General features: G+C 37.2%; 1 protein-coding gene across 2 annotated transcripts in view; it reads right to left on the reverse strand.

Annotated features, from left to right (window-relative positions):
* The window catches only part of LOC137278298 (serine-rich adhesin for platelets-like), a 97,745-nt gene that overhangs the window by 51,210 nt on the left and 21,335 nt on the right, over positions 1-25,200 (reverse strand). For both annotated transcript variants that reach the window (XM_067810546.1, XM_067810545.1), the window contains exon 3: positions 127-1,305. In XM_067810546.1, coding sequence (XP_067666647.1) covers positions 127-1,305 — 1,179 coding nt within the window. The remainder of the gene's footprint in view (positions 1-126; positions 1,306-25,200) is intronic.

The following is a 25,200-nucleotide window of genomic DNA, read 5'->3' on the forward strand; positions in this document are numbered from 1 at the left end:
TATATTACAGACTCTTGTAAGGGATATAGAACAAAAGAATGCTTGAATTGTATTAGTGAAATAAATGACAAATAACATGATGCTTGAATTGGAAAGAACACCAGACTTTCATAATGAGTTACTCACCTGGTAGAAATCCCTTGTTGTTCCATAGCTTGGTACGATGCTGATACCTAGACTCTCCTCGCCTGTCTTCCTGATGGTCACATCTTGCAGGATGAATCCATCCAGGTTGCCAAGCTCCGGCATCTCTGATCCAGACAAGATGCGAACATCAGTGACTATCCCTCCCTGGCCAGACATCCTGTGGTGAGGTGGTGGTTCAGCTCTTTTCACCACCAGATGCACACGGAGAGGGATATTTTTGAATACAGCAATACAGTCATCATGGTTCAGACGACGAAGGTTGGTGCCATTCACTTCAAGAATTTCATCTCCAGCACAGATGCCCACAGAACTACCTGAAGCTCGGTATGCGGCACCCTCTTCCACAACACTTCTGACAATCACAGCTTTGACATATCCACTACTCTTACCTCCCTCCACACTCAACCTCATGCCAAGATTCTCATCCTCCAGCCGATGAAGGATCAGATTCTCCACAAAACCATCATTACCATTTGATAAGGTCAAGGATCTCACAGAATCCACGTCTGCTGCAAGTTTCATGAACTGTTCTGAAACATGTTCATTTGAGAATTGCAATGGAGGCAGTGTTTTGCCAGAGGAGTTGATTCTGTGATAAGTACCCTCTGTGCCTCCAAATCCTGCTATAGGTGAACTGGAGTCATCAGTGTCAGTGTTGCTATCAAAGCTTGAGGTGTCAGACATGCCAGAACCAGGTGTGTTGTTGAGTGAGACGCCAACTGCGCTGTCAACTGATGACACAGACACATCCAACTTCTTTATCCCATCACTTCTTTCATCAGTGGTTTCATCCTTCTGCTTCTTAGTGGGACTTGGTAAAGACCTCAAGTCACTCCCATTATCCCACTTTCGCTTCAAGTCAGTGGTACTTCCATTATCTTTCAAATTTCGAGGAGATTCATCCTCTGAATCTTCATTATACTTCTGACGCAGTCGTGGAGAACGGAGGTCTCTTTTGGCAAATGTATTGACATCAAAATCAGAAAAGTCGGACTCTGTTCCATCAGAATCCATGATGAGTGTTTGTTTAGCAAGAACTTTCAGTGTAAGAGGAGTGTGAGCACCAGCTCCTGTATCCACAGAAAATGTTATTTGAGGACAAGATGTCTGTGTCTCTGGTCTTTCAGAACCTCCATCATGTCTACCTACTTCCGAATCCTGAAACGTAAAGAGGCTTAATTAGGATGATGTCTTGTGTCAGTTTAACATAAGTGTCAGTTAGCAATAAGTTTTATTCTAGCTGACAATTGTTAAAGACCAATAATCATATATGTAAATAAATATTTGTTTCAGAAATGGTAGCATGGTAAAACCAGTCATGTTAAGGAAATGATGGTCTAGTTTTGATACTTTTGTTTTGTAAACAAATATACTTTTTGTTCAATGATAGATAAAAGGATTTCCAACTGATAGATCTGTTGCTACATGTTAAGAAATTCACAAATAGGCCAAGGCCTCTGAAAGTGTTGTCATGATAGTCACTGTAAGTGTGATTTGTTCTGATTGTCATAGTGCTACAATAGCTTTGTGCAGGCTTGCCCAGAGCGCAGGCTGTTGTGGTGTCAGGGAAAAGTATTGTACGATTGCTGTTTATGTTGTGACCGGATCTGTGATCAATAACAGATCTGTATTCTGCTGCTGATCGATACAGTTCAGTAGCAGGCTATGAAGACTCATCAACCATGAATGGATGACAGCGAATTCAGGAATGCTCACAAACATTCATTGAATATCGCCTACCAGCAGTTACATCCATGCTATTAGAGGACTGGCTTTTGTGAAACTCTGAAGATTAATCTTTAATGTCTGCATCAGATGCATCTAAGGTGATGTGGGTTACAGATGCTGTAAATAGTGCATATAGACTATTCATAATCATAATCAGACCATACCTTGATGTATGCCTGTGGATCCTATCACTGTAAAGGGACACAACTCTGAACAAGGAACAAATCAGAATTATTATGTTTTGCTAGAGAGGGTAATAACAAGCACAATATTTTAGCTTCATGTAGCCAGTGATCCAAACCTTGAAACTTCTCTTATCCAATCAGCACCTCTATCCTCTAAACCAGCATGAAACCCAACTCACTCAATCGTACGTCACAAACTTATTTAAGGTAGTCAAAGCACAATCAAATCAGTGTCAAAGAGGAACCATTGATGAGTCAAAGTAGTCTGAAGGAAGGTGTGTCTCAGCGTGTTTGGGAGGAGAGAAAAGGAGTGAAATAAAACAAAAGTGTTCGGTGGAATTGTTATGCTGATCACAATCTACCAACAATCAGAACAAAAGACTTATTATAGAAACAGGTATCATAAGGAACACAAAAAATATGTCATTCTTAACATGTCACCTTCAAGCACTAAACATATATGGCAAATCATTTCAACAAAATGATTAAGCCAAAGCTCCACATATGCATAGACTCACAATGAGAGAATCAGTCTTGACTTAGAGCAACAGGTATCATAAGGAACCCAAGAAATATGCCATTCTCAACATGTCACCTTCAAGCACTAAACATATATAGCAAATCATTTCAACAAAGTGATTAGCCAAAGCTCCACATATGCATAGACTCAAAATGAGGGAATGAGTCTTGACTAAACCACAGATTCATGAAGACGTCCATGACTGTCAACTGTTACATACATACAGGGTCTTTATCATCAAGAAGACAGCAATAAAATTAATCTTGCTATGAACATGACTGAGTCAGCACATCTGTATGACAAACAACATAACTTTCTATCAACACCTGACCACTCCAGATACTTACTGGACCAAATGAAGGTCATCCAATATGAGAGTTCCTCACCATAGGGATGGCATCAAACGGATCATGTGAATACACTTGTACATTCTGTCGACTATTACCAAGCATCAGTATACAGTGTGTTTGTATTGATTGCAGCACTGTTGTGTTCAAGTCCGAGGCAACAGATGGTTATGCACAGAGGAAAGATGGTCGACATATTTTCTAGCTGATAGGGTCTGTGTTTTTTAGATGGCGGTACTGTCTTCATCAACGATCATTTTGATGAGCATGTGATATCTCTATGTGGACTTTGTAAACTATCTCATGGACGATTTGGTGTGGCTACCTTGCTTCCTGTTAGGAACACATTATTATTGATATATGGATTCTGGCTTACATACACTTTTTGCCTAAATAACAGCTTTTTGTGCACATTATATTTTCCTACTCCAGTGTGTGTGTTTGAATGTTTTGGGGATTTTTTGTGTGTTATAATTCAGTGTTTCCTTTTGTAAAACTACATTAAATTTGCAAGGATGTTATTTTCTACAAACTGATGAATTTGTGAGAAATATGTGTGTATGATTGTATTGTATACCTTTGTTTATCAATTAAGCATATGCTAAACCTTTTCTTTGTGTTTGTTTATTTGTTTCTTTGTTTGACATCACTTTCAGCAATATTATAGCTATAGCAGTTGATCTGTGTATAACTGAGCCAAAGGCTCTTCATATGGTAAACATCTGAATGAATACTATTGTCAGCAATCAACAATGTTCAAGTTATGCCATAATATATTTATTTCAGCCTGAAAATGTTCCAGTCTGGCAAACCAGTGGTCGATAGCCTGAGCAACACTCTACAGAATGTAGATGTGATGTCATGGAATTAGCAGCCAAGTCACACAACCATCCTCCTCATAGTAATTTTTCTCAACAAGCATTGTTACTGGCCTCTTATACTTGAACCTTTATACAGAGGCTTTTCAAAGAGTTAACATAATGTGCCAAACAGTTTTATACATTTTTTACGAAAGATTGTAAAGTTCTTTGTGTATGTGGACATTAAATGACAAATGAAACTGAAAATATTTTATTGAAACTGAACCAACAATGAGTGCACAAATCAAACTATCCTGACACCACTGTTTCAGGGTATCTGAATATTTTGCTAAATGGATATTATGTTGCTATTTTCTGTGCATTTGTATATCTCAGTTTCATTTTTTGTTAAATTGTAGATGGTTAATTAATAATGTTCTGGATAGTGTAATCAACAGAATAAACTGATATGATAAATTTGGCATCATGATGCAATAAATGTGTAAATAAGGCGACATGACTACTTTCAATTTCCTTAAGAAAATTCAGTAGTCTCAGGTGTTTCAGAGGTATGGATGATTATGTAGAATAACACTGTTTGACTAATGATCACCATATTTTTACACATTTTCTAAAATTTACTTCCTTTAGAAAAATTACAGCTCAGACAATCAGTATTTTAAGACATAGATATTGTTGACAGGATAAAGAAAATACATCTATGATAAAGATTTTTCTCCTGAAGTGTGTGGTAAAATATTAGAATGCAAACTGTCTTCCACAGAGGCTGTTTCATTTGTCAGAAGACAGGCAGAACAATTCAGAAACTGAAGGAATGAGGAATTTGTTGTTTGATCTTGTTTGAGTGAGAGGAGTATGTATCACCTTCAGAATGAGCCATAACAGGAACTTATGTGTATATTGTGAGCGGTAGTGTCTCCAGTTTGTCACATCACACCATTACTCAGACACATACCTTATACACTGGTTTTATCTCTGTCCTAGTTTACAAGATGGCACAAAACCAGAGGTATTAGTGTGAATCCAAAAATGTTCTGACTTGTTTGCCTGTTTAAACATTGGCATAAGTTTATCGCGTTTCATTTACAGTGTATGAATATTTCTGTATCATAGATTAGATAGAAGCATTAATTTAAGTATGTCAGGGCCACAGCTGGTCCAAGCATCGAGGGTACCATAATCCTTACTGACCTGCATCCACACATGCCAGGGAACAGTCCTTACTGACCTGCATCCTTACATTCTAGGATACATTCCTTACAGAACTGCATCCTTACATGCCAGGAAACATATTCCTTACAGAGCTACATCCTTACATGCCAGGAAACATATTCCTTACAGAGCTGCAGGAAACATATTCCTTACAGAACTGCATCCTTACATGCCAGGAAACATATTCCTTACAGAGCTACATCCTTACATGCCAGGAAACATATTCCTTACAGAACTGCATCCTTACACGCCAGGAAACATATTCCTTACAGAGCTACATCCTTACATGCCAGGAAACATATTCCATACAAAGCTGCAGGAAACATATTCCTTACAGAACTACATCCTTACATGCCAGGAAACATATTCCTTACAGAACTGCATCCTTACACGCCAGGAAACATATTCCTTACAGAGCTACATCCTTACATGCCAGGAAACATATTCCATACAAAGCTGCAGGAAACATATTCCTTACAGAGCTACATCCTTACATGCCAGGAAACATATTCCTTACAAAGCTGCAGGAAACATATTCCTTACAGAGCTGCATCCTTACATGCCAGGAAACATATTCCTTACAAAGCTGCATCCTTACATGCCAGGAAATAGTCCCTACACAGCTCATGTCTCAAGACCCAAACTGTAGCTATTGTAAATCATTTCGGAATATAACTATATAAAAATATTTTGTACAATCCACGACATGTGAATAAATAGCATGTTGTAAATATCAACCCAGTTGAGACTTAATGTAGGCTGTACAAATGGTGGCACCTAACTGAAATTTGAAAATTTCATCAAATGAAAGGAAAATATTTAAATAGTTTAATGGAATCATCTGTATCCTCCTCTGATGAATAAATTATAAGACACAAGTGGTTAAGAATTACTATGTTTTAATTTTACGATAATTATTTCTTGTGTTTTTTGGTAAAACTTCTACTCAAATTTAATGAATGAACTTCCTTGAGGAGAGGCATGTTCCATCCATCCTAGACCGAGTCAAATTACTGTTGATTATAGTTCACATGCCACATTGTCCGTACTTACAACAATGTAACAATAACAGATAGGATATTAGGTAGAGAGTTCACCCACTATGTAAACAATGATATGTACAATAATGTACCAGGTCAGCATGTGGTGGTGCCCTGGAGCACTATTCACAGCTGTGTTTTGGTCAGTTTGTGAAGTATTTTTAAGGTCAGATTCAGGAGACCTGTAACTTCAGACAGCTTAGGCTACTTGTCTTAATATACGTTTCTCATTACCTTGTTGGGTAGAGAGGGTAGGTTACATATGTGAGACAGTCACCATGGATTTAGTGTAACATGTAACCTCCTTGAGCCAAACGTGATACTCAACTTGGAGACAAGCCTGTTGTGGCTATGACTAGTTTCCTCCAGGAACACTCAAGAGGAGATGAAACAGAAAGCATGGTCTGGCTCATTAACCTGGTTGTTGTGTGCCAATATACCCAAATTGCGAGGAATTGTCGTCATGATATCAAACACTGGATTGTCTAGGTCAGCCTTGACTATTTACAGACTTCCATGTTAATGCTTCAGTATTCCTAAGTACAATGCTAAAAGGAAACAAATGGTAGGTTCCACTGACACTCTATAAATGGTATAGTGAGAGACAGCAATAGAGACAAAAATAGGAATATGTTCCAAAACTGAATTTGAGTTGAAAATTCATATCCCAACAATTAGAGCTGGAAATGAAAAACAGACTGGGGCAATTTTAGGGTCGTAAGGGCATGAACAGCAAGGAATTTGATACACCAAGCCTTTCATAGGCAAAGACTAGAATTAAGTCTACCAATGCTGAATAGATAAGCAATGTTACATGTGAACTCTGACATTAGTATTTGGGATCAACACAGGCCACTGACAGGGAAAATGTTTAACACTACAAATGGCGAGGATTACTTGGTAACTTAACATTGTGTGACGGATTACCCATTGGCAGAAGTTACAGTCAGGGTATATATGTTTCATGCATGATAGACTTGCCTTACTGTGAACAGCTTAACAGACCACTGTTCTTTGAAGGCTCCTACAAGAGTTTGGTCCACTGTCATTCAACCACTGGAATTTTAATCTCATAGTAATAGCACCATGGATGCACTTGGATATTACTCTTGATGTCCTAGTAAAATATCATACTCAAAAGATGTTGAAGATCAACTGTTTTTTTCAAAACTAAATACAAATTTAACTTGTATTAAGCAGTATATGTTATTACATCATGTACACTCTGATTGGAGGGAGAAATGCAAGCCTTGGTTCACATGTTTGTATCATCATGGTAAAGGCATCATGCGTGCCTTCATGGCTGGGAGACCTTTTTGTAAATTGGGGATGTAAGTCAAACATGTAGGTTCAGTTCAATCCATCATAGACTCAGACTACCTTTGATTATGGGCTCAAAACAAATGTTTACTTGCCTCATTGTAACTATAACATATAGGATATAAGGTAGAGAGTTCACCTACTTTGTAAACAATGATATACAACAATGCGCCAGGTCAGCATGTGGTGGTGCCCTGGAGCACCATCTCACTTGGTCAGTTTGTGAAGTATTTTTAAGGTCATAATCAACCTTGGGCAGTTTCAGTAGACCAGTGACTTGTTTTCCCAATTATAATTTAGGTCAGATATAGTGTGTGAGTAAGGTTTTATACCTCTTTCAGCAATATTCCAACAATATCATGGTGTGGACACTAGAAATGGGCATACAGGGTCCATAAGACAGTGTATAAACCAAGGCCAAAACTCAGCCAGATATCTGGGCTGGTAACTTCAAAATATTACCAGGCCAAAAAGGATTTAACCAGACCAGACACCAAAATATGGTGAATTTACCCAAATGAATGGAACATCATACATTTTTATCAGAACATTGGGCTGGATAAATGTAAATTTAGACTGTCCTTCAGAAATCTAGCCTGTCTCTAGACTAACTACTAGGCTCTGAATATTTCACAGAAAGAAAGATCATATTAAAAAGAAATAGAATATATATAAAGAAAAGGAGCCCTCAGAGACTTTCTTCATTTTAAGAGCTGTCAGACAGGCCTTATTTCATACACTGCATTAGGAGAATTGAACCTAAGTTTTCAGCATGATGAGTGAGCTCTTTAACCACTAGGCTACATCACGACCACTAGGGAATTTAAAATGTATGTCTTTGTTGTATTTTCAAAATTCATTTTTCAAGTGTACTACTTCTAATATTCCTACTTTCCAAATACTGACTGGAGGAATAGTCATGTCAACATTAGCTACACAAACTCTTTGTTATGGTCTTTAACAAGAAACATTCGTTTTGAAAATTCAAATTTAAAAAATGGAATGGACGTTTGCACAGTTAGAATCTTGGCCCCATTCACCCACTCACAAGACTATGACTCAGTAACAACATTGCAAGCCCTTGACTTCAAACACTGCCTCACTATCAGTAGGGTCAGGGGATAGCCACTGGTCACTGGACAAATAGCACAATCCCAAAACACACCAATTTGTTTGTGCTGGAACAACATGTCTCTCAGTATCCACAATACTGGAAGACAGTCACCAGCTAACCAAAGACTGGGAAACGCATCCTGAATTTCCAATATACATCATTATGTGACTGACAAACAGATGATGGGTTGGAGTGGAGGAAGCCTCTAAGTGGTTTATTTACATAACTTATCGCGACAGGGGAAAATATTCTTGCATTTTTTGTAACTAGATGATCAACACTTATCAAAATTATCAAGGAGATGTTCCAGATGTGAAACTAGAGTTGATAGGTATTCTAGACATTAATTTGCTGTTCATAAAAGATCGTACTTTAAGGGGCTCGGGTTTATGCAGCTGATAAGGGCAAAAGTTGTTTGAAACCTGACAATATGACATATTGGAAGTGATATTTATATGAAAGGAGACAAGTGATTGAATCGATAACTACCAAAATATCTGGTAGAGAGACCACCCAAAACACTTGAACCATATTTTTTATGATCTATCTTCCCAGGATGCCAATTATCAAAGTTGTTTATCAGCATGAAAACCACAAAACTATCATCAATAATATAACTGGGAAATGATGTCCCCTTTTTGATGACCCTTAACAGCATTTTTATCATGACCCTCCCCTGTGCTTGGCATGTATCGTGATGACCCCTGCACCTTATAAAAAAGGTGGCCCTCCATGTTATATATGCCCCTGCTGTGTTATATCATTCCTGATATGTTAAATAGTCATCATGTTGTTTCACATATACCCATTGTGTATTTGCCATCGCCAGTATATGTTATTTCTAAGCACTACATGTATGACCACACAGACCAAACCAAATGTTTGTAAATGTTTGTAAATGTTGAATATTCTCTAAACTTTAAAGTAATGAAGGCAGACACACTTTGACATGTGTTCAAGAAAAGTGTATGGTTTTGTGAAAGAATTCTTTTGAATGTCATGGCATTTTTTAATATTATTAAAAAAAAGAAATTGATATCTATACAATTTTCATTTCATTTTCTCTTAACAAACTGCTTATTAAAGATTAAAATGCTTTTTCATTTATTTTTTTCAATTTCATTTTATTTTGACCTTTCACCTTTCACCTTTGCTATTTTTATTCAACAAATTATTACAAATCTTATGTTTCTAGCAAATTAGTCAAATCTATATGGTTGCACTCTTTCAACTAAATGCCTATTAAATCCTAAAACGTTTTCTTGGTTTTATAATCTTATTTGAACTTTGAGTTTTGACCTTTGCTTCCTAAATTCATACACAGGTTATTACTAACTGGAGATTTCTTCCCCAGACTTAAATGAGACAAATCTGTGATAATTGACCACATCACTGACGCCCAGCATGTGGTATAATCACAGGTAACCTTGACGTCAGTTGAGACCAGCAATACATGAATCACACAAAATGTGATAGGTTAATCGCAGTTGGGCTACAACTGATGTGAGAATGAAGATTGATACAGTTTCTCAATACATTTTTAACATACAGGATTAGTAACACAATACTGTCAGCTAGTGTGAGTTGGGCAAAACACATCCATGGTAGACTGGCTGGATAAGTGGGTGGGTTGGTGACATGTTAGTTAGACATATTAGTGTGAAAAATATCCATTTAAGAAATGAGATGATGTTTGATAACAAATATAAAGCCATGTGGCTTCACAAATAATGTAACACTTCATTTTCAATAATGGCTGCCTTGTCTGTCATACAAGCCCAGAAGCAAATATATCCGAAAAAACCCAAAAACCCACACAAGTCTTGAAAATGGAGCAAGTCTAGATTTCCAGAGCTTCTGGAAATGAAAAGGGGCTCCATTACATTATATCTTATTTTCTTACTATGAACTTTTTTCTGTAAAATTTGTTCATTTGAGACTTGTTGTTAGTTTAATGGCTGCCATGTCGTATAGATGTATGGGTGGGTATATTTATGCTACTTTTGCAATATCCCAGCAATAATATAGTAGGGGAACATCAGAAATGAGCTTTAAACACAGTGGAGAATTGAACTTTGGTATAGCAATCAAATTCTTTAACTGCCACAAGGCCACACTCACACCCACACAGATGTGTGGAATCTTGTAACTTTACATGTATAGTGTTTTTACCGGAGATACAAACACAAAATAGGCAAACAGTTGAACCAAAATATACATACTGCCACTGTTGGGTGGACATAATGCCAAAGCTAGAAGGTATAGATATGTAGAGCACCCTAGTGCAACAGATCATATTAACTTGATGATATTTTCCTATCAGTGTAGCATTTTGTCTTAAACAAAGGTACTCTCAGCAAAAAGGAGTGGCTGTGATGCTTTGTAAACCATTGATTCAGAAACAGAATGTTTATCTGTAACATTGACATTTGTTTGATAGAGGAAACAATATGATCTAACATATTATGAGTGCTTCATCTGATGTGTATGGTAGATTAATTATGCATATTTTGTATGGTGCCATGGAAGCTTATATTTTCCCTCTTTCAAATGTAAACTTTGAATCATTTTATGTTGGTGAAGGTCATATATATACCACTGCAGATAATTCCAGAACAATAACTTCAGAGGGTATTGAGAACAAGAGCTGGGAATAAAGGCTTTATTCTGAATTCAAATAGGCTGTAATGGCAGCAATTTTGAATTTTTTAAAGACCATATTTTTTTGCAACAAGAGATATAAAGTTATTGATAAAACATCAATATTCACTGTTGGTTTTAGTATGGGACGGTCATGAATTACATGTATTTGTATGAATGTGCTGACAAAGATGCAATGCTAAATGAATCAATGCTGTTGATTTCACTTCCCATCACAGGGATAGTGGGGTGGCCTAGTGGTCAAAGTGTTCACTTGCAATACCGAAGATCCAGGTTCAGGTCCCATTGTTAACATTCTCAGACAAATCTTGCAGGTTCGCCAACAGTCTGATAGAAATCACCAACCTGCCATCCCCAGTGTCTGACTGAATATTTCACAATAACTGTTGTTGCTTGCTGTTTATAAATCTTATGTTTGTTATTATATGATGTTAATAATTTCAATACCATTTATAAGAAATGTTCCATGTGAATTGTGTGTTTCATTTTATTCTATGGATCCAGTGAATTTATAGTGGGTCCAACAGACTTCTGAAACTTACTGGATCCCATGTTCTGTTTCTTTGAAACACCATTCATAGTCTCTGAATTCCCCTCATGGGTACAATGTGTGAAGCCCATTTTGGGTTTCTCCAGCCTTGATATTGGTGGAATATTGCTAAAAGCAGCATAAAACTAAACTCACTCACTCACTCTGCCTTCATAGGTACAGCAAGCAGGTATTTGAAACCTACCACAATATCTCACATTTTAAAGCCAAATATAACCAACTTGTCCCTTTGTAATTTTTAGCAAATTCTTTCATCATATTACAAGTGTTGGACATTTGGACATCCATATTTGTAAATGGTCCTTGATCTAAAAGTATTATGTCATATCAATATATACAGCATAGTGCTAAAATGGTCCCCATGGAGAGTCCGGGTTAAAATACATCACAGGATGGTAGACATTAAGATTATATCAAGCAGCCAGATTCAATCACTTAATATGAAACATCAACAACTGATAAAAACTAGTACTGAAAATCAACCAAATTATATTCTGTTAGGGATAAGTAGCTAACATGGTCATGAATATTTTATGAAGGACTTATGGAAGATTAGTGATGACACCAGGTGTTCATGAAAAATTGTTGAATTTCTGTCAGTGGACCCTGAAATAATGGGATGTTGCTTGTGATATAACAATGTTTATCTTCTTTCATGCCTCTGTGATGTTGATAGAATATTTGTATATTGCTAACTGTTTCCCAAAAACAAACAAAAAAAACAACACCTGCTAACACCAACCCTCAGAGGGTGTAGCTGTTGTATGAGGGCCTACAATGGAACAGTCTTCATCAGTCCAAAAAGAATGCTAATTTCATCAATTTATTCTATGATTAATAACATTGTATGGTATGGAGGTGTGACTGCTTTCTTGCTTTCTTATGGACCCCTGAAACATTGCTTAGTGATGATGCATTAAATGATGCCTTGACAGCATGCTGAGAACCCATGGGGGGGTATATAATAATGTAGTACAGCAATTGCTGATTGGGAATCAGACCAATAGTATTAAGTAGATAGTATTAAGGGAGATAGCATAAAAGGGAGTGCATGGAGTCAAGGTCGCACATCCAATGTTGGCAGTATCTATAATGCAAGCTGTTTTTTCAACTGGATTCGACTGTGAAACAGGCAGACTAAACACTTAGTCTCTGAATTTATGTATATACATTTTGATTGTAACCAAAGCACACAGGGAGAACAGAATCTGGAGACATCTAGATCTGCTTCAATGAGGGCTTTTAATTAGCATTGCAGGAAGGGCTAGGCTGTAGGGAAAATAACGTGGTTCAATGACTGTGAGACAGACTAGGATACAGAATGAATGGGCTTTACACACTGTCTCTATGTAGAGCATTAAACCATGGATCTGAGAATGTCAAACCCAGTTTAACCTCTTGTCATCCAAAGATGGAGAATTTTACGATCATCAACACAACGTTTCAGAGTATAATCTTAGTCATTCATCAGTAAAAGGTAAGTTAGCCTATATCACAAGCTTACATTCAGTTGATGAAGAAGTAATATTATGCTCTAAAATATCATGTTCGTCAACAGGCCTATGCTACAGAAAGATGCTTCCAGAACAGACAGCAACAAATTTATATATCTTTAATCTCACACCTTGTGCCTCAGGAACTGCTACAACATGTCAGCTGAAAACGTCATTCCATTTAAATCTCATACAGATCCTTGTCCATACATGCACTTTTTCAAAGATATTTTAAAAATATAATTTGAAATTTGTATAAGGTTTGTTAGCATAAATGCTGTCACTTGTACACCAACGTATCAAATGTCATGATAGGTCTTCCACACAACTACCAAATTAAAATGGCTTTGATTTCGAATTCACAATTGTTTACCATTTTTTATTGCAAATGTGCATCTGTCTTCCAATTAAAGCAACAAACTCCTTTCCATAATAATAACAAATGTCTGTTCTCACTATGTCATATGCATGCATTGATGAATCACTATCACAAACACATGCAGAGCGAAGTGAAGTGTTTCTCTAGAACAGTAAAAGTGAAAATAGTGAACTGTTTCGACATCTGACACAGATGCATCAAAATTAGAAATGTCTACCACATGTCTACCATGACACTTTCTAAAGCTTTCTCAGTCCTTGAGGGATGGTGGGGTAACCTCGTGGTTAAAGCATTTGCTCGTCACGCCGAAGATCCAGGTTTGATTCTCCACATGGGTACAATGTGTAAAGTCCATTTCTGGTGTCCCCTGCTATTATGTCGCTAAAAGCAGCGTAAAGTCTCAATCACTCACTCACTCAGTCCAGGAAACACAAATCCCAAGTCAGACATTGACAGAGGTACAGTAGCTCGGGTACAGTAGCCCGGGACATAAGATCTGCCTGTCTGTCTCGTATAAATGGAGGGATTTGTCAGTGGGTAAATAAACACCTATTCATGTCTCATCCATCAAAATTGTGCAAGTCACACAGGAGCCCCACAACGGAATCTGGAAACAAAGGGAAGGCCACAGTCCAACAGTCTTATAACACAGCAGTGTTAGGTTTAACTGTATATGCATGGCCAGAAAACCCTTCTTTACATATACATACCTGGTACGTATATGACAATTACTGCATATCCCTGAAGTGAATCATGGCCTGAACTACACACATCGGTGATTTTGGATTCAAAACAATATTTTTTTCTTATCAGAGCCATTCTTCAGAATGGATCAGTTCTTTGTGTATGAGGACTCTTTTGCTAATGTCTGATATCATCAGTAATTCTAAGGTTCCAATTGGTGTAATTTTCAGGATGGTGTGGTAGCTTACTGGTTAAGGCCATCGCTCATCACACCAAAGGCCCCAGTTAAATTCCCCACATGACACAAATGTGTGAAGCCCATTTCTGGTATCCCCACTGATGTTGCTGGTACATTGCTAAAAGTGGCATCAAACTATAGTCACTCACTGTAATTTTCAGTGCTATTGTACTCTTAATGCCTAAGGGATTTGGTTTCATTCAAAATCAAGACCCAATCATGGCATTGACAGTTCACATTACTGACAACCCTCACCCACACTTTTAAAACTTTTGTGAAGAAAAACTATAAAAATGCTGTTAAATCAAAAAATATTTTTGTATTCTGCTAACCCCTTTGCCCTAGAGGTGTTGTTATATAAACCCAAACATCCAAACAACCCTGATGTAATTATACTGAAACCCACATAATTTTTCACAATCCACTGATTCCATCACATCTTGCAGAACAGAATCTTCTTGTCACAACAAACTTCAAACATAGGCAACATATTTTTGGAATGAGGCAATGTTTTTTCTATAGCCATTCCTTACCAGAGCATACACTTCAGACAAGGCTGTATCATTATGATTCTGTGATGCTTTGTAGCAATTCTAAATAATTTACATTTTTATGAGAGTTTTGTGATAGTGTCATAGTAATCACAGTGCTGATGACACAGTCAACACTGAATTGTTATTTTACATAAAATAATAATATGTGAGTATAGTTAGGAGAATCTGTTTGGATAAATGTGCCTGTAAACATCCTACAGTGCAGGATAAGAAATTAAATGTTGAAACTGATTCAGCATTAATATGGGTCAACAGTGAGAACAAGATGATACGTTTTAGCTGTTTGAATGCAATGACAATTTGTTGATGGAGCGATGCCAAAGTCCATAATGAAGCAAGTCCAAATTTCCTCACGTTCTGAACCTTCCATATCTCTATCACTCCTTTTCAATTCAAGTGGAGTTATTTAAATTGTTTTTCAACAATATATATGTTTTCAGAGACTGAGTATTAATGTAGACTGACTGTTTGTATATGTGATGTTAAGTAGTGAATTACACAGAAGTATGTTTTTGTTAATACAAATCTCATACAACAGACGTTTTAATTGGGCAACAGCTTGTGGTGATGGATAATTGACTGTGAAACTTTTAATGATACGCAATGGTACACAATGGTACAATTAGATTGGAAAAAAATAGAACAAAGTATAATGCATTGTTACTGATTTGGATTGCTTATGTGAATTTGAATAAAATGATTTCAGATCTTGATCTTGTTAAGGTTCTTAAAAAATATTATGAGTCTAATATCTAAATCTAAGTTTGTCAATTGTATGAATTGTTTTGTTTAGTCATTGATTGAGGGTCAACATTTAATTTGTGTCTTTGATGAATATTCTCAGCAACAGAGATTCATGACAACAACAGACTGACTTAGAATACAACATAAAATGTCCCACAACAAAGATTACCAAGAGAACATCCAATTTGTCAGCCATCCATGATATAAAGACTTCCATGCCTAACTGTAAATAATGAGGTAGCATAAAGGCATATTACAGGGATTTAGACATTCAGGAATTCCTTTGAATATTTCCCTGGAGACAAAAATCAAAGAAAATTCTGAAAGGTGTGGGATAAAGATGCCCATCTGTCATTGTACCACGATGACCTTGTACCATCCCTGGTCCCAGTCAGGTGGGATCTCTGTCTGCATGTCATGTCATGTCATGTTACTATCATGGAGACCATGTTCAACATTGTCACTTCTATGTAACTCTTCCAATGGAATTTTTTAAAGTCAGCTCTTGTCATAAGATAGCTGGCCTCACTGCATAGTTGAGGACAAAGGTCTGCATTCTTCCCATTTCAGTTTAATGTTGTGTATTAAATTTTATCTATTTTTGGCTTGGGTTTGACATACCTTTAATGTTTTCAGAATAATCACTTTGTTGCTGTGTCTTGATATCTGCAGCAAACATTAACTAGTCAGCAAGTTTACCTATATTCGTGTTCTGTATGGATGCATGTAGACTTACACAAATCTCTTGGGAAATAAGTAACAGTTTAAATCATAATTTGTCAAAAATATGAGCATCCCTCTAGTGGACTGAAGTGATGCTGTACAGTCTGCTTATCTAGACTTGCCTCCTTAAAGGATAGAATTACTATATATCCAAGCCTCCAGTACATCCTTGGAATAAGGCTAGGTATAGGACTATCATAATCACGTGTTATTGTGGAAGATATGTATTTTATAGAAAAATAGACAGTCCAGATCATATAAAACCATGTCCCATCTGCAACAGATATTTAGAATAGAAGAAGTTATTGTGTAACAGTGGATTTGATTGACTTGATGTGATTCTGGGCACAAAGCATCATGCATGTGCCAAAGTGCCGAGGAGAATAATGTCTAATTGAAGAATGAGCTTAGCCTAATGGAACCTGTGTCTGTCTGTCTGTCTGTCTGTCTGTCTGTCTGTCTGTCTGTGTGAGAGAGAGAGAGAGAGAGAAAGAGAGAAAATGAATTCCTTAGAATATGTTCCAACAAACTGCATGAGTATGTGTTGTGAGCAATGGTTACTTGCTCATTAATTTTTAACATTACTTTCTCACTTGCATTAATTTTGTGACTCATACTGTATCATTGCAGGTTAAACCTATTGACGCAGTGAGCTACAACACTAGGATTGGACGGGATGGGGAAACTGGACTATGCTGTCTTCGTTTTCTTTGTTCTTTGTCTGTTGTATACGGAGACTCTGTGTGTGGATTGGATTGGATCGGTTGGTTTTGTTGGTTATTTCATTTTATGTCACACTCAGAAATATTCCAGCTATAAATAATCAAGTCCATACCAGACAATCCAGTGATCAACAGCATAAGCATCAATTTATGTAATGGGCATATGATGTCAACCAAGTCAGCAAGCCTGACCTCTCGATCCAGTTAGTTGCCTCTTACTGCAAGCATGAGTTACTGAAGACAAATTTTAACTTGCATGGAGCTGGGGCGTATCTGAGTCTTTGGAGTGTAGCATACATCACAACAACTACAGTGAGGACCTTGTCTGCCTGTTAGCCTAAGTGTAGAATGGAGCATGATCAAGAGTTGTGGGAATTCAAATTCAAGAAAGAGATCATGCCACCAAACATGAAGTACATTATCATCACCATTTTTCTGCTAATTGGAGCATTCAGGGTATTTTTAGAAAGGGAAACAGATCATTTGTGCTGTTGGTAAAAATTTCACTTTAAAAGTGAACATTCTCGGAAGCATGTCACCAAATGATTTACATCTGTTCATATGCTTAAAAGTGAAGGAGTGTCTTGCACAGACTAATGCTTAGTCTCTTAATATAAATAATTTTGTAAGAAATAAACCCATTTAAACTGTGCCCCGTTGAGATGAAAAATTCAGAATCAGAGGAAATGTAGACTTACTTCATTTACGGCTTGAGCATTGCAGGTAGGGCTGGGAGGTAGGATAAATAATGTGATTTAGGGACAGTGACACAGACTAGGGTTTGAGAAACAGCAATGAAATTAATTCCCAAACTCGAGTCAGGTCTGCTGCTATAGTTCAACACTATCAAGTGATCAATTCCATGGACATTGAACAGCCTTGAAATCAATCCAGTAGCACAGTGATATATATGTTCATCAAGCAAGTGGCAATGTGCAGATTAATTAAACCATTACCATACTTCTAAACTATGGAATTTCTGAAACAGACATGTACAGTACATTCAGCTTTAGAGCCTGTGTTTAAAAAAATAGAATCCTTTCCTGGGTCTCATCACAAGTTTCTGAGTCATTTAGCTTCAAGGCCATTTTAGCACCAGATGGAAGATCCAATACATTTTCATCAACATGATCTGGACTTGATTGTATTACCCAGCAATCTGTTCACACATCCACACAACATTACATCACAGTCACACACCACAATGTGAGGAGCCTGTCCTGCAGCAGACATGCACATGGCTATGCCATGAAAGGACCATGGTTACTGATTTGCATGAAATCATTAGTTTGTTCCAGTTTTAATGAAGAAGTCTGTATTCGAACTTCATCAGAGGATGTGCGAGTGTAGTGTCATGCCACCTTCGGCAGTTTCCAGCAATAAGGGCAAAGAGGAATTTCTGTTTTTCCAGAGGAGTACCCTTGGGAATTGTACCTTCACTTTTGGATTGAAAATGAAATGCTTGAACCACTGGACTATCCATCATCCCATTAACAACTGACATAGAGATGTTTTGAGCTACTGGTATTATTCATGGTCTTTTTGTAATATTGTATTTATCTACAATTAAATATATGATGATGATATTTTTCTTAGAATTTTGGTTAACATTCTGGTGAGGTAATAAATCAACACAGGATGATACACAATCTCCCTGGAAACGACCTAATATTTGACTACCAACATACTTAATTAGGACCATTCTAATTTCAGGCCTTAAGTACAGAAACACAAATATCAGTCAAGAGACAAATATCCACAAATAAATGAACAAATATCAATCTGAGTATTATGAGATGAATATGCCCATCTGTCCAGCTTCCATGGCAGTATACATGTTTACCACATGGACTAAACCAAGCCACTGAAACAAAGCCAACAACACAACACAACACCAACCTCAAGTGGAAGTTTTCCCTTCACTAGCCCCAGTCTTAGGGTCCATGTTTCATACAACAACAGCCCGAGGTTGTGTACTGGCCAGAGTCCAGTCAGTCATAACAAACCCTTGTTCATATCTCATGGTGGTTATTAAATATAAAGCCCTGGCTGGAAACAATGGCTTCTAATCAATTCCTTTCTTCGTGTTCTCATATTAAAAATTCATTTTCGTAGTGACTACTGCTGAGTTAATTGGCCCTACTGTTGAGGGTCTCCACAGTGCAGTGTCTGCTTACAGGTATGGGGTTAATTAATGGTCAGTTATTTCATGTAATGGTATTAATGTACAGGTATGTGGCTACTGGCTGTGGGGTGAATCAAAAGAGCATTATATAAGTTGATCAGTATGTTTCAAGATCTACTCTGTCTAATGAGCTGATGTTTCTGGATATTCAAATGGCGTCAGTTTGACTCCTCATATGTACAATGTGTTGAGCCCATTTCCAGTGTCCCCTGTCATGATATTGCTGGAATATTGCTAAATGCTTTGTATAACAATAATACATCACTGCAGAGCTGGTGAGTGAAGTGGTTTTATCTGATATTCCAGCAATATTTTATCCTTGTGTGCTAGAAATTGGCTTCAGACATCGTGCAGACGTGAAGGAATCAAACCTGTGATTTTGGTATGATGAGTGAACACATTAACCACGAGGCTGCATGACTGCCAAACTGAGTTAGAAATGTAATTTGGTAATTAAATTTCACTGGCACTTGTGACACAGCTTGTAATTTTATGTGAATAATTGTTTTTAGTACATATGGGGGAATGAGTATGATATTACTCCTCTGGTAGCAATATCCTAGCATTATCAAGGTGGGGGACACCAGATATGAGCTTCACAAATTGTACCTATGTGGAGAATGGAACCCAGGTCTCCCACATGACCACCACTGCTTTAAAACTAGTCTGCCACATCTCTGGACTAGCATTATCAAGGTTGGGGGACACCTGATATGAGCTCCACACATTGTACCTATGTGGAGAATGGAACCCAGGTCTCCCACATGACCACCACTGCTTTAAAACTAGTCTGCCACATCTCTGGACTAGCATTATCAAGGTTGGGGGACACCAGATATGAGCTCCACACATTGTACCTATGTGGAGAATGGAACCCAGGTCTTCCGCATGATGAGCAGATGGGTAGACCATGGTTATACCTCTGCCCCTACAGATCTAGGAATGGCCATACCTTCAGTGAGTCATAGTGTCTGAAACAACTAACAAAATATCATCCTTCATGAAAGCACTACTCTTACAGACAGACAGACTTATTGATGAGATTCAAATGGAAATGTAAACAGTACCCACCTGTTACACCAACTACACTCTAACAATACCATGCAAATTTGATACCACTGATTATTGTAGAGTTGGAGACAAATCATCTTCCTTCTTCAGGCATCATTGAGACACCAAGTGGATGCAAGGACATGCTGCACAACGGCAGCATACAACAGAAATAACAGCTTCAGAACCTGGCACTGAATATGATAGACTTGCGCAAGTCTCAAATGTAATAATATCAACTTTGATTATTGTTTCTAGATAATGAAATAAATAAGGACAGGTTTTCCACACAAAGACAGTCATCTGTCCAGTTGTCCAAGCTTGATGTTATAGAGATAATTACAACAGATCCATTAATGCACCATGCGGTACAGCCTTGCTGCAAGACTATGCATGTCGATACAGGCACACAGGTAACCTGATGCTCTCCATTGATTGAAACTTCAAATGGGCTGCTGGAAGTTTGTCATCCTCATCTCCTCAACTAGGAGACTGTACTTCACACCTGATCAATACAGTCAGGTGGTGTGTGTGTGTGTGTGTACTGATTTACCTGTCTACCTGGTCACCAGGAAATGGCAATTTGTAATCACAGTGAGTGAGTGAGTTGGGTTTTATGCTGCTTTTGTTAATATTCCAGAAACAACACTGCAGGGGAGAACAGAAATGGACTTCACACATTGTACCTATGTGGGGAACCAAACCTGGATCTTCGGCATGACAAGCGAACACTTTAACAGCCAGCTACCCCTGAGACAACATATCCAATAATCCATGCAAGTCTACAATGTTTGGTAAGTCTAGATTACTGCAGTTTCTGATAATTTTGAAATGTTGTCCTTTTTATATATTGCCGCCATGATATGAAAATATGTAAATAAAAACTCACTCATTCCTCACATATTCACTCACATACATAGATATGGCCAATTCACTCACTGATCCGGACATGACCTTCTTGACCTCTATGTCTTTCATTTTCAATATCACCAAGTAATAGTTGGCATAATTCTTAATGTCAGCCATGTTGAAATTGCTACTTTGACTCACAAAACAGCTGCCTTTCTCATAATATCTACATGATACCAATTCTTTGATGTGTTGATGCACTGGTGATTGATTTATGTGTGTTTGTGGAGGATATTTAACAAGTAAAGTGACAAGACTGTCAATTAACAGTCTGGTAATAACAACATAAATCATACCAAAAACTCCACTCACTCACTCACCCACTCATATACAAAGATAAATATAAAACTCACTCACTCACTCACTCACTCACTCACTCACTCACTCACTCACTCCACAGCCATATCAAATAAATTTCAAACCTTCAGAGCTCCCTTATGTTGAAAGTGTTGTGTAAATCCAGACAGGATCCATGCCCTGTATTTGCCATTACTCTGAGCTGTAGTATGAGTGAATGTGATAGAGCAGCTTACAACAGACAATAAACATATCAGGTGTAACATTATCTCCACCAACTCTTACAATTGAGTATTTCATGTTGATACAGGCCGACGACATAGATAACATACCTCCCATATCAACACTGCACATAGTCCAGATAACATTCACGTTTACCATATATCACCTACAGTCCAAACCTATTGCTGTATATTTATGAAGGTTAATTATCACCCACATCTTCAAGTGACTAAAATGGATCAGTAATATTGATGTTTATTGTTTATCATGTATATAATACAAAATATGTATTGCTTGTTTATATCTATGATAGATGGCTAAAAAATGGGGTAAGAATTATTCAATTCTTGAAGAGCCTATAGTATAGAATCCCAGTACAAAAGAAAACTTAGTCTTGACTATCCTAAGAAACGAATCCCCCTTGGTGTAAATGGAAAAATAGCTATGAAAATGATAAATACATGGGTGAAAAAAGGAAATACCCAGTTCTTTCACATACTAAAGTTAATTTTTGATGGAACCTGGCATGTGTTTGGTTCAATAACCCACATATCCTTCACTGAGTTAGCTCAGGGTTTGCCTGACATGACCTACTGAAAGGAAATATGTAAATCTTGGTAGCTATTATATTGAGGTAGATATTCGGATGCCAATGAGATTACACTTAAACTCTGTGACTGAATACACTATATGTGTGATTTGTAAGTAATAATCAAAACACTGTTTAAATAATCCTAAGGTACCAGTGTGAACTTTCATTTTTGCATCAGTTTGCTTTTCCTAGCTTGTCAAGCGTCTGTATACCTCCAATATTTTATTCAATGTTGACATTGGTATGCAGCTATGTAATGACAGAGCATCTCTAGAATGTTACAGCATAACTGTCATTCACAAATGTCCTGAATGTCATTTTCTGTACTTGTCAGATCAAAAGACAACATCTCTGCCATGGTGCATGATGGATAATACTAGTGTAGGCTCACTGATTATATAAACATCAGGTATTATCACTGCAATATGTAAGCAGGGTATTACATGACACGTAAATGTGCATCCAGTACACACAAATATTCAGAATGGACCAGTGTATGAAATAATGTCACAACTGCACAAGCCAACAAGGCTTGCTGTCTGAAAACCTAACAAGCCCCCTCAAGCTTAGCACTAATTGTCACTAAATTCTAACAAAAAAGCATTGGTTGTTGTATTTGATTCATTTCACACTGAAGTCTGCAAATGCTGTGCTCCCTTAACAGAGAAATTCTGAGGTCTAAACTAAAATATATGTTTTAATTCTTAAAAATCTATTTGTATGCAATAACCACAGAAAACTCAACAAGCCAGGGCCGTGTTTCACAAAACAAGTAACCCAGGGATTGATGTTGTCAGCTTCAATCCATGCCAGTGAGATATGGTAACACTCCATCAACCAAGTCATCAAGCCTTTCAGTGACCTCTTACAGCCAGAAAAGGTACCTGACCAGGTGAAACCATCCATCTCTCCTTAATGACAGAATCTTCAGATAATGTCCCAAAATTGTCCATCACATCACAAACTGTGTTCATCTTCATATATACAGAAACTGTCATTAATACAAAAATCTACCCCACCAATGCCATCAAAGAAGGAGGTAGTGATTTCAGCATCCCCCATTAACTTCTGAGACAACTCTCAAATGTGTGATAAAGCTTCTACTGACCTTTGATGTTACAGTGCAATATAGCCCAGCAGTGATTCAATGTTAAAACAATGTTAAACACATGGGTCACTTCCTGTGACACCTTGCTGGTCTTAAACAGCAAAGCTGTTTATCAGACATGTGTAAGGACTTGACTTTGAAGCAGGACCTACTGTCAAAACATTCTCAGTGGTGTCACTTTATGAATACTCACTATTTGACCCAAGATTTTGTTTCTGAAATGCAAGCATTCAATAGTATATTTTGACTAAATTATGTTTAACATTAGAAAAGGTTCCAGACTTGCAAAAGTTTTGTAGACTTGGGAGTTCCTTGATATTGCTGTTTTGGTCTAGTGCAGACTAGTGTGTGACAGAAAGTCAATCTTAGAATTTAGACATTTATATCCCGTGTGTGATCCGTTCATTCTTTAATCAGAACATTCTTGCAAATAAAGTAATGAAATCATTTGTATTAACTGCAGAGGAAATAGGATTGAATCAAAAACATCTTTCTTTACTTGTGAATTTGCTTGAATTACACAAATATGAACAAAATCTCAAATAAACAATCAGCAATTGAAGTACACACTTAAGGCAGGAATATTTTCCTGAGGGTATTCTTTGGTTTACACACAATGAATTGTCTTGTTCATTTCAGAAACTGTGTAGGTTTTGTTCTTACCAAATAATTCATTTCAGCTATTAATGATTCACAAACCCGACAAAGAACTGAAATGTGATCTTAATAATTTTAATAAAGATTTTGTTTTCAAATTCCAAGCTTGTTAAACCCTGAGGCCCCAGATATAAACAATGGAACAATTCAGTTCAGCTAGTTAGAAGTTGTCGTATGGAAACATTTATACATAAAACCCTTCAAACCATTGCCATATGTTCTGATATTGCGGCAATATTGGAAAAATGTCACTACGGAAAGACTCAAGTGCACATGCCCCAGGAATGCTGCAGAATGGGGCATTTCATGCTCGGAATTAACTCTTGGCAGGGAATTTTGGTTTAACTCCCATATTTTGCCTGCTGGGAATTCTCTTTCATATGTGATCCTGCACTATGGGAACAAAGCATCAGCATTTCTGTGTTCTTGATTCCTTACGATTATTCATTTGAAACAAAATTGGAACAAATGCAACCATCACATGTGAAAGGTATTTGGGGTTTGTTCATAAAGAATTATCAAAGATGATAACAATAACAAGTTAACATGCAGGTAAATTTTCTGTAAGAATATACAGAATGGTTATTTTATGGTAAGGCATCATAGAATGATAGTTCCATTGTAGGTGGATAGCAGCAGGCTACACCAAGGATGAGTCTGGTGCTGTAACTGTAAACTGTTCAAAAGATTGAATCATTTAGAGTCTCAAGAAAGGGAAGAGAGTGTACATTTTCAGCCAAGTTAAAGCCGTTTTACACAGCTACATCCTTGTGTGAAACTGATGCTTGTATCTGTGTAATAACACTAAAATGACAATAACAATCAGTGACAAGATGATACACCTCATTGAATTTCTTCTTTAAGTTAAAATATAATAGAGTATGAAAAACTTGACTCCATTTTCTTGGACTGACATCTTGAATGACACATGTTTTTCAAAGATGATCAGAGACAGTTCCTCCAGATGACAGAGTTATTGTTTAAATGATCCACTGATC

Source organism: Haliotis asinina, chromosome 3 (genome assembly GCF_037392515.1).
Source record: "Haliotis asinina isolate JCU_RB_2024 chromosome 3, JCU_Hal_asi_v2, whole genome shotgun sequence".
Classification (NCBI taxonomy): Eukaryota; Metazoa; Mollusca; class Gastropoda; order Lepetellida; family Haliotidae; genus Haliotis; species Haliotis asinina.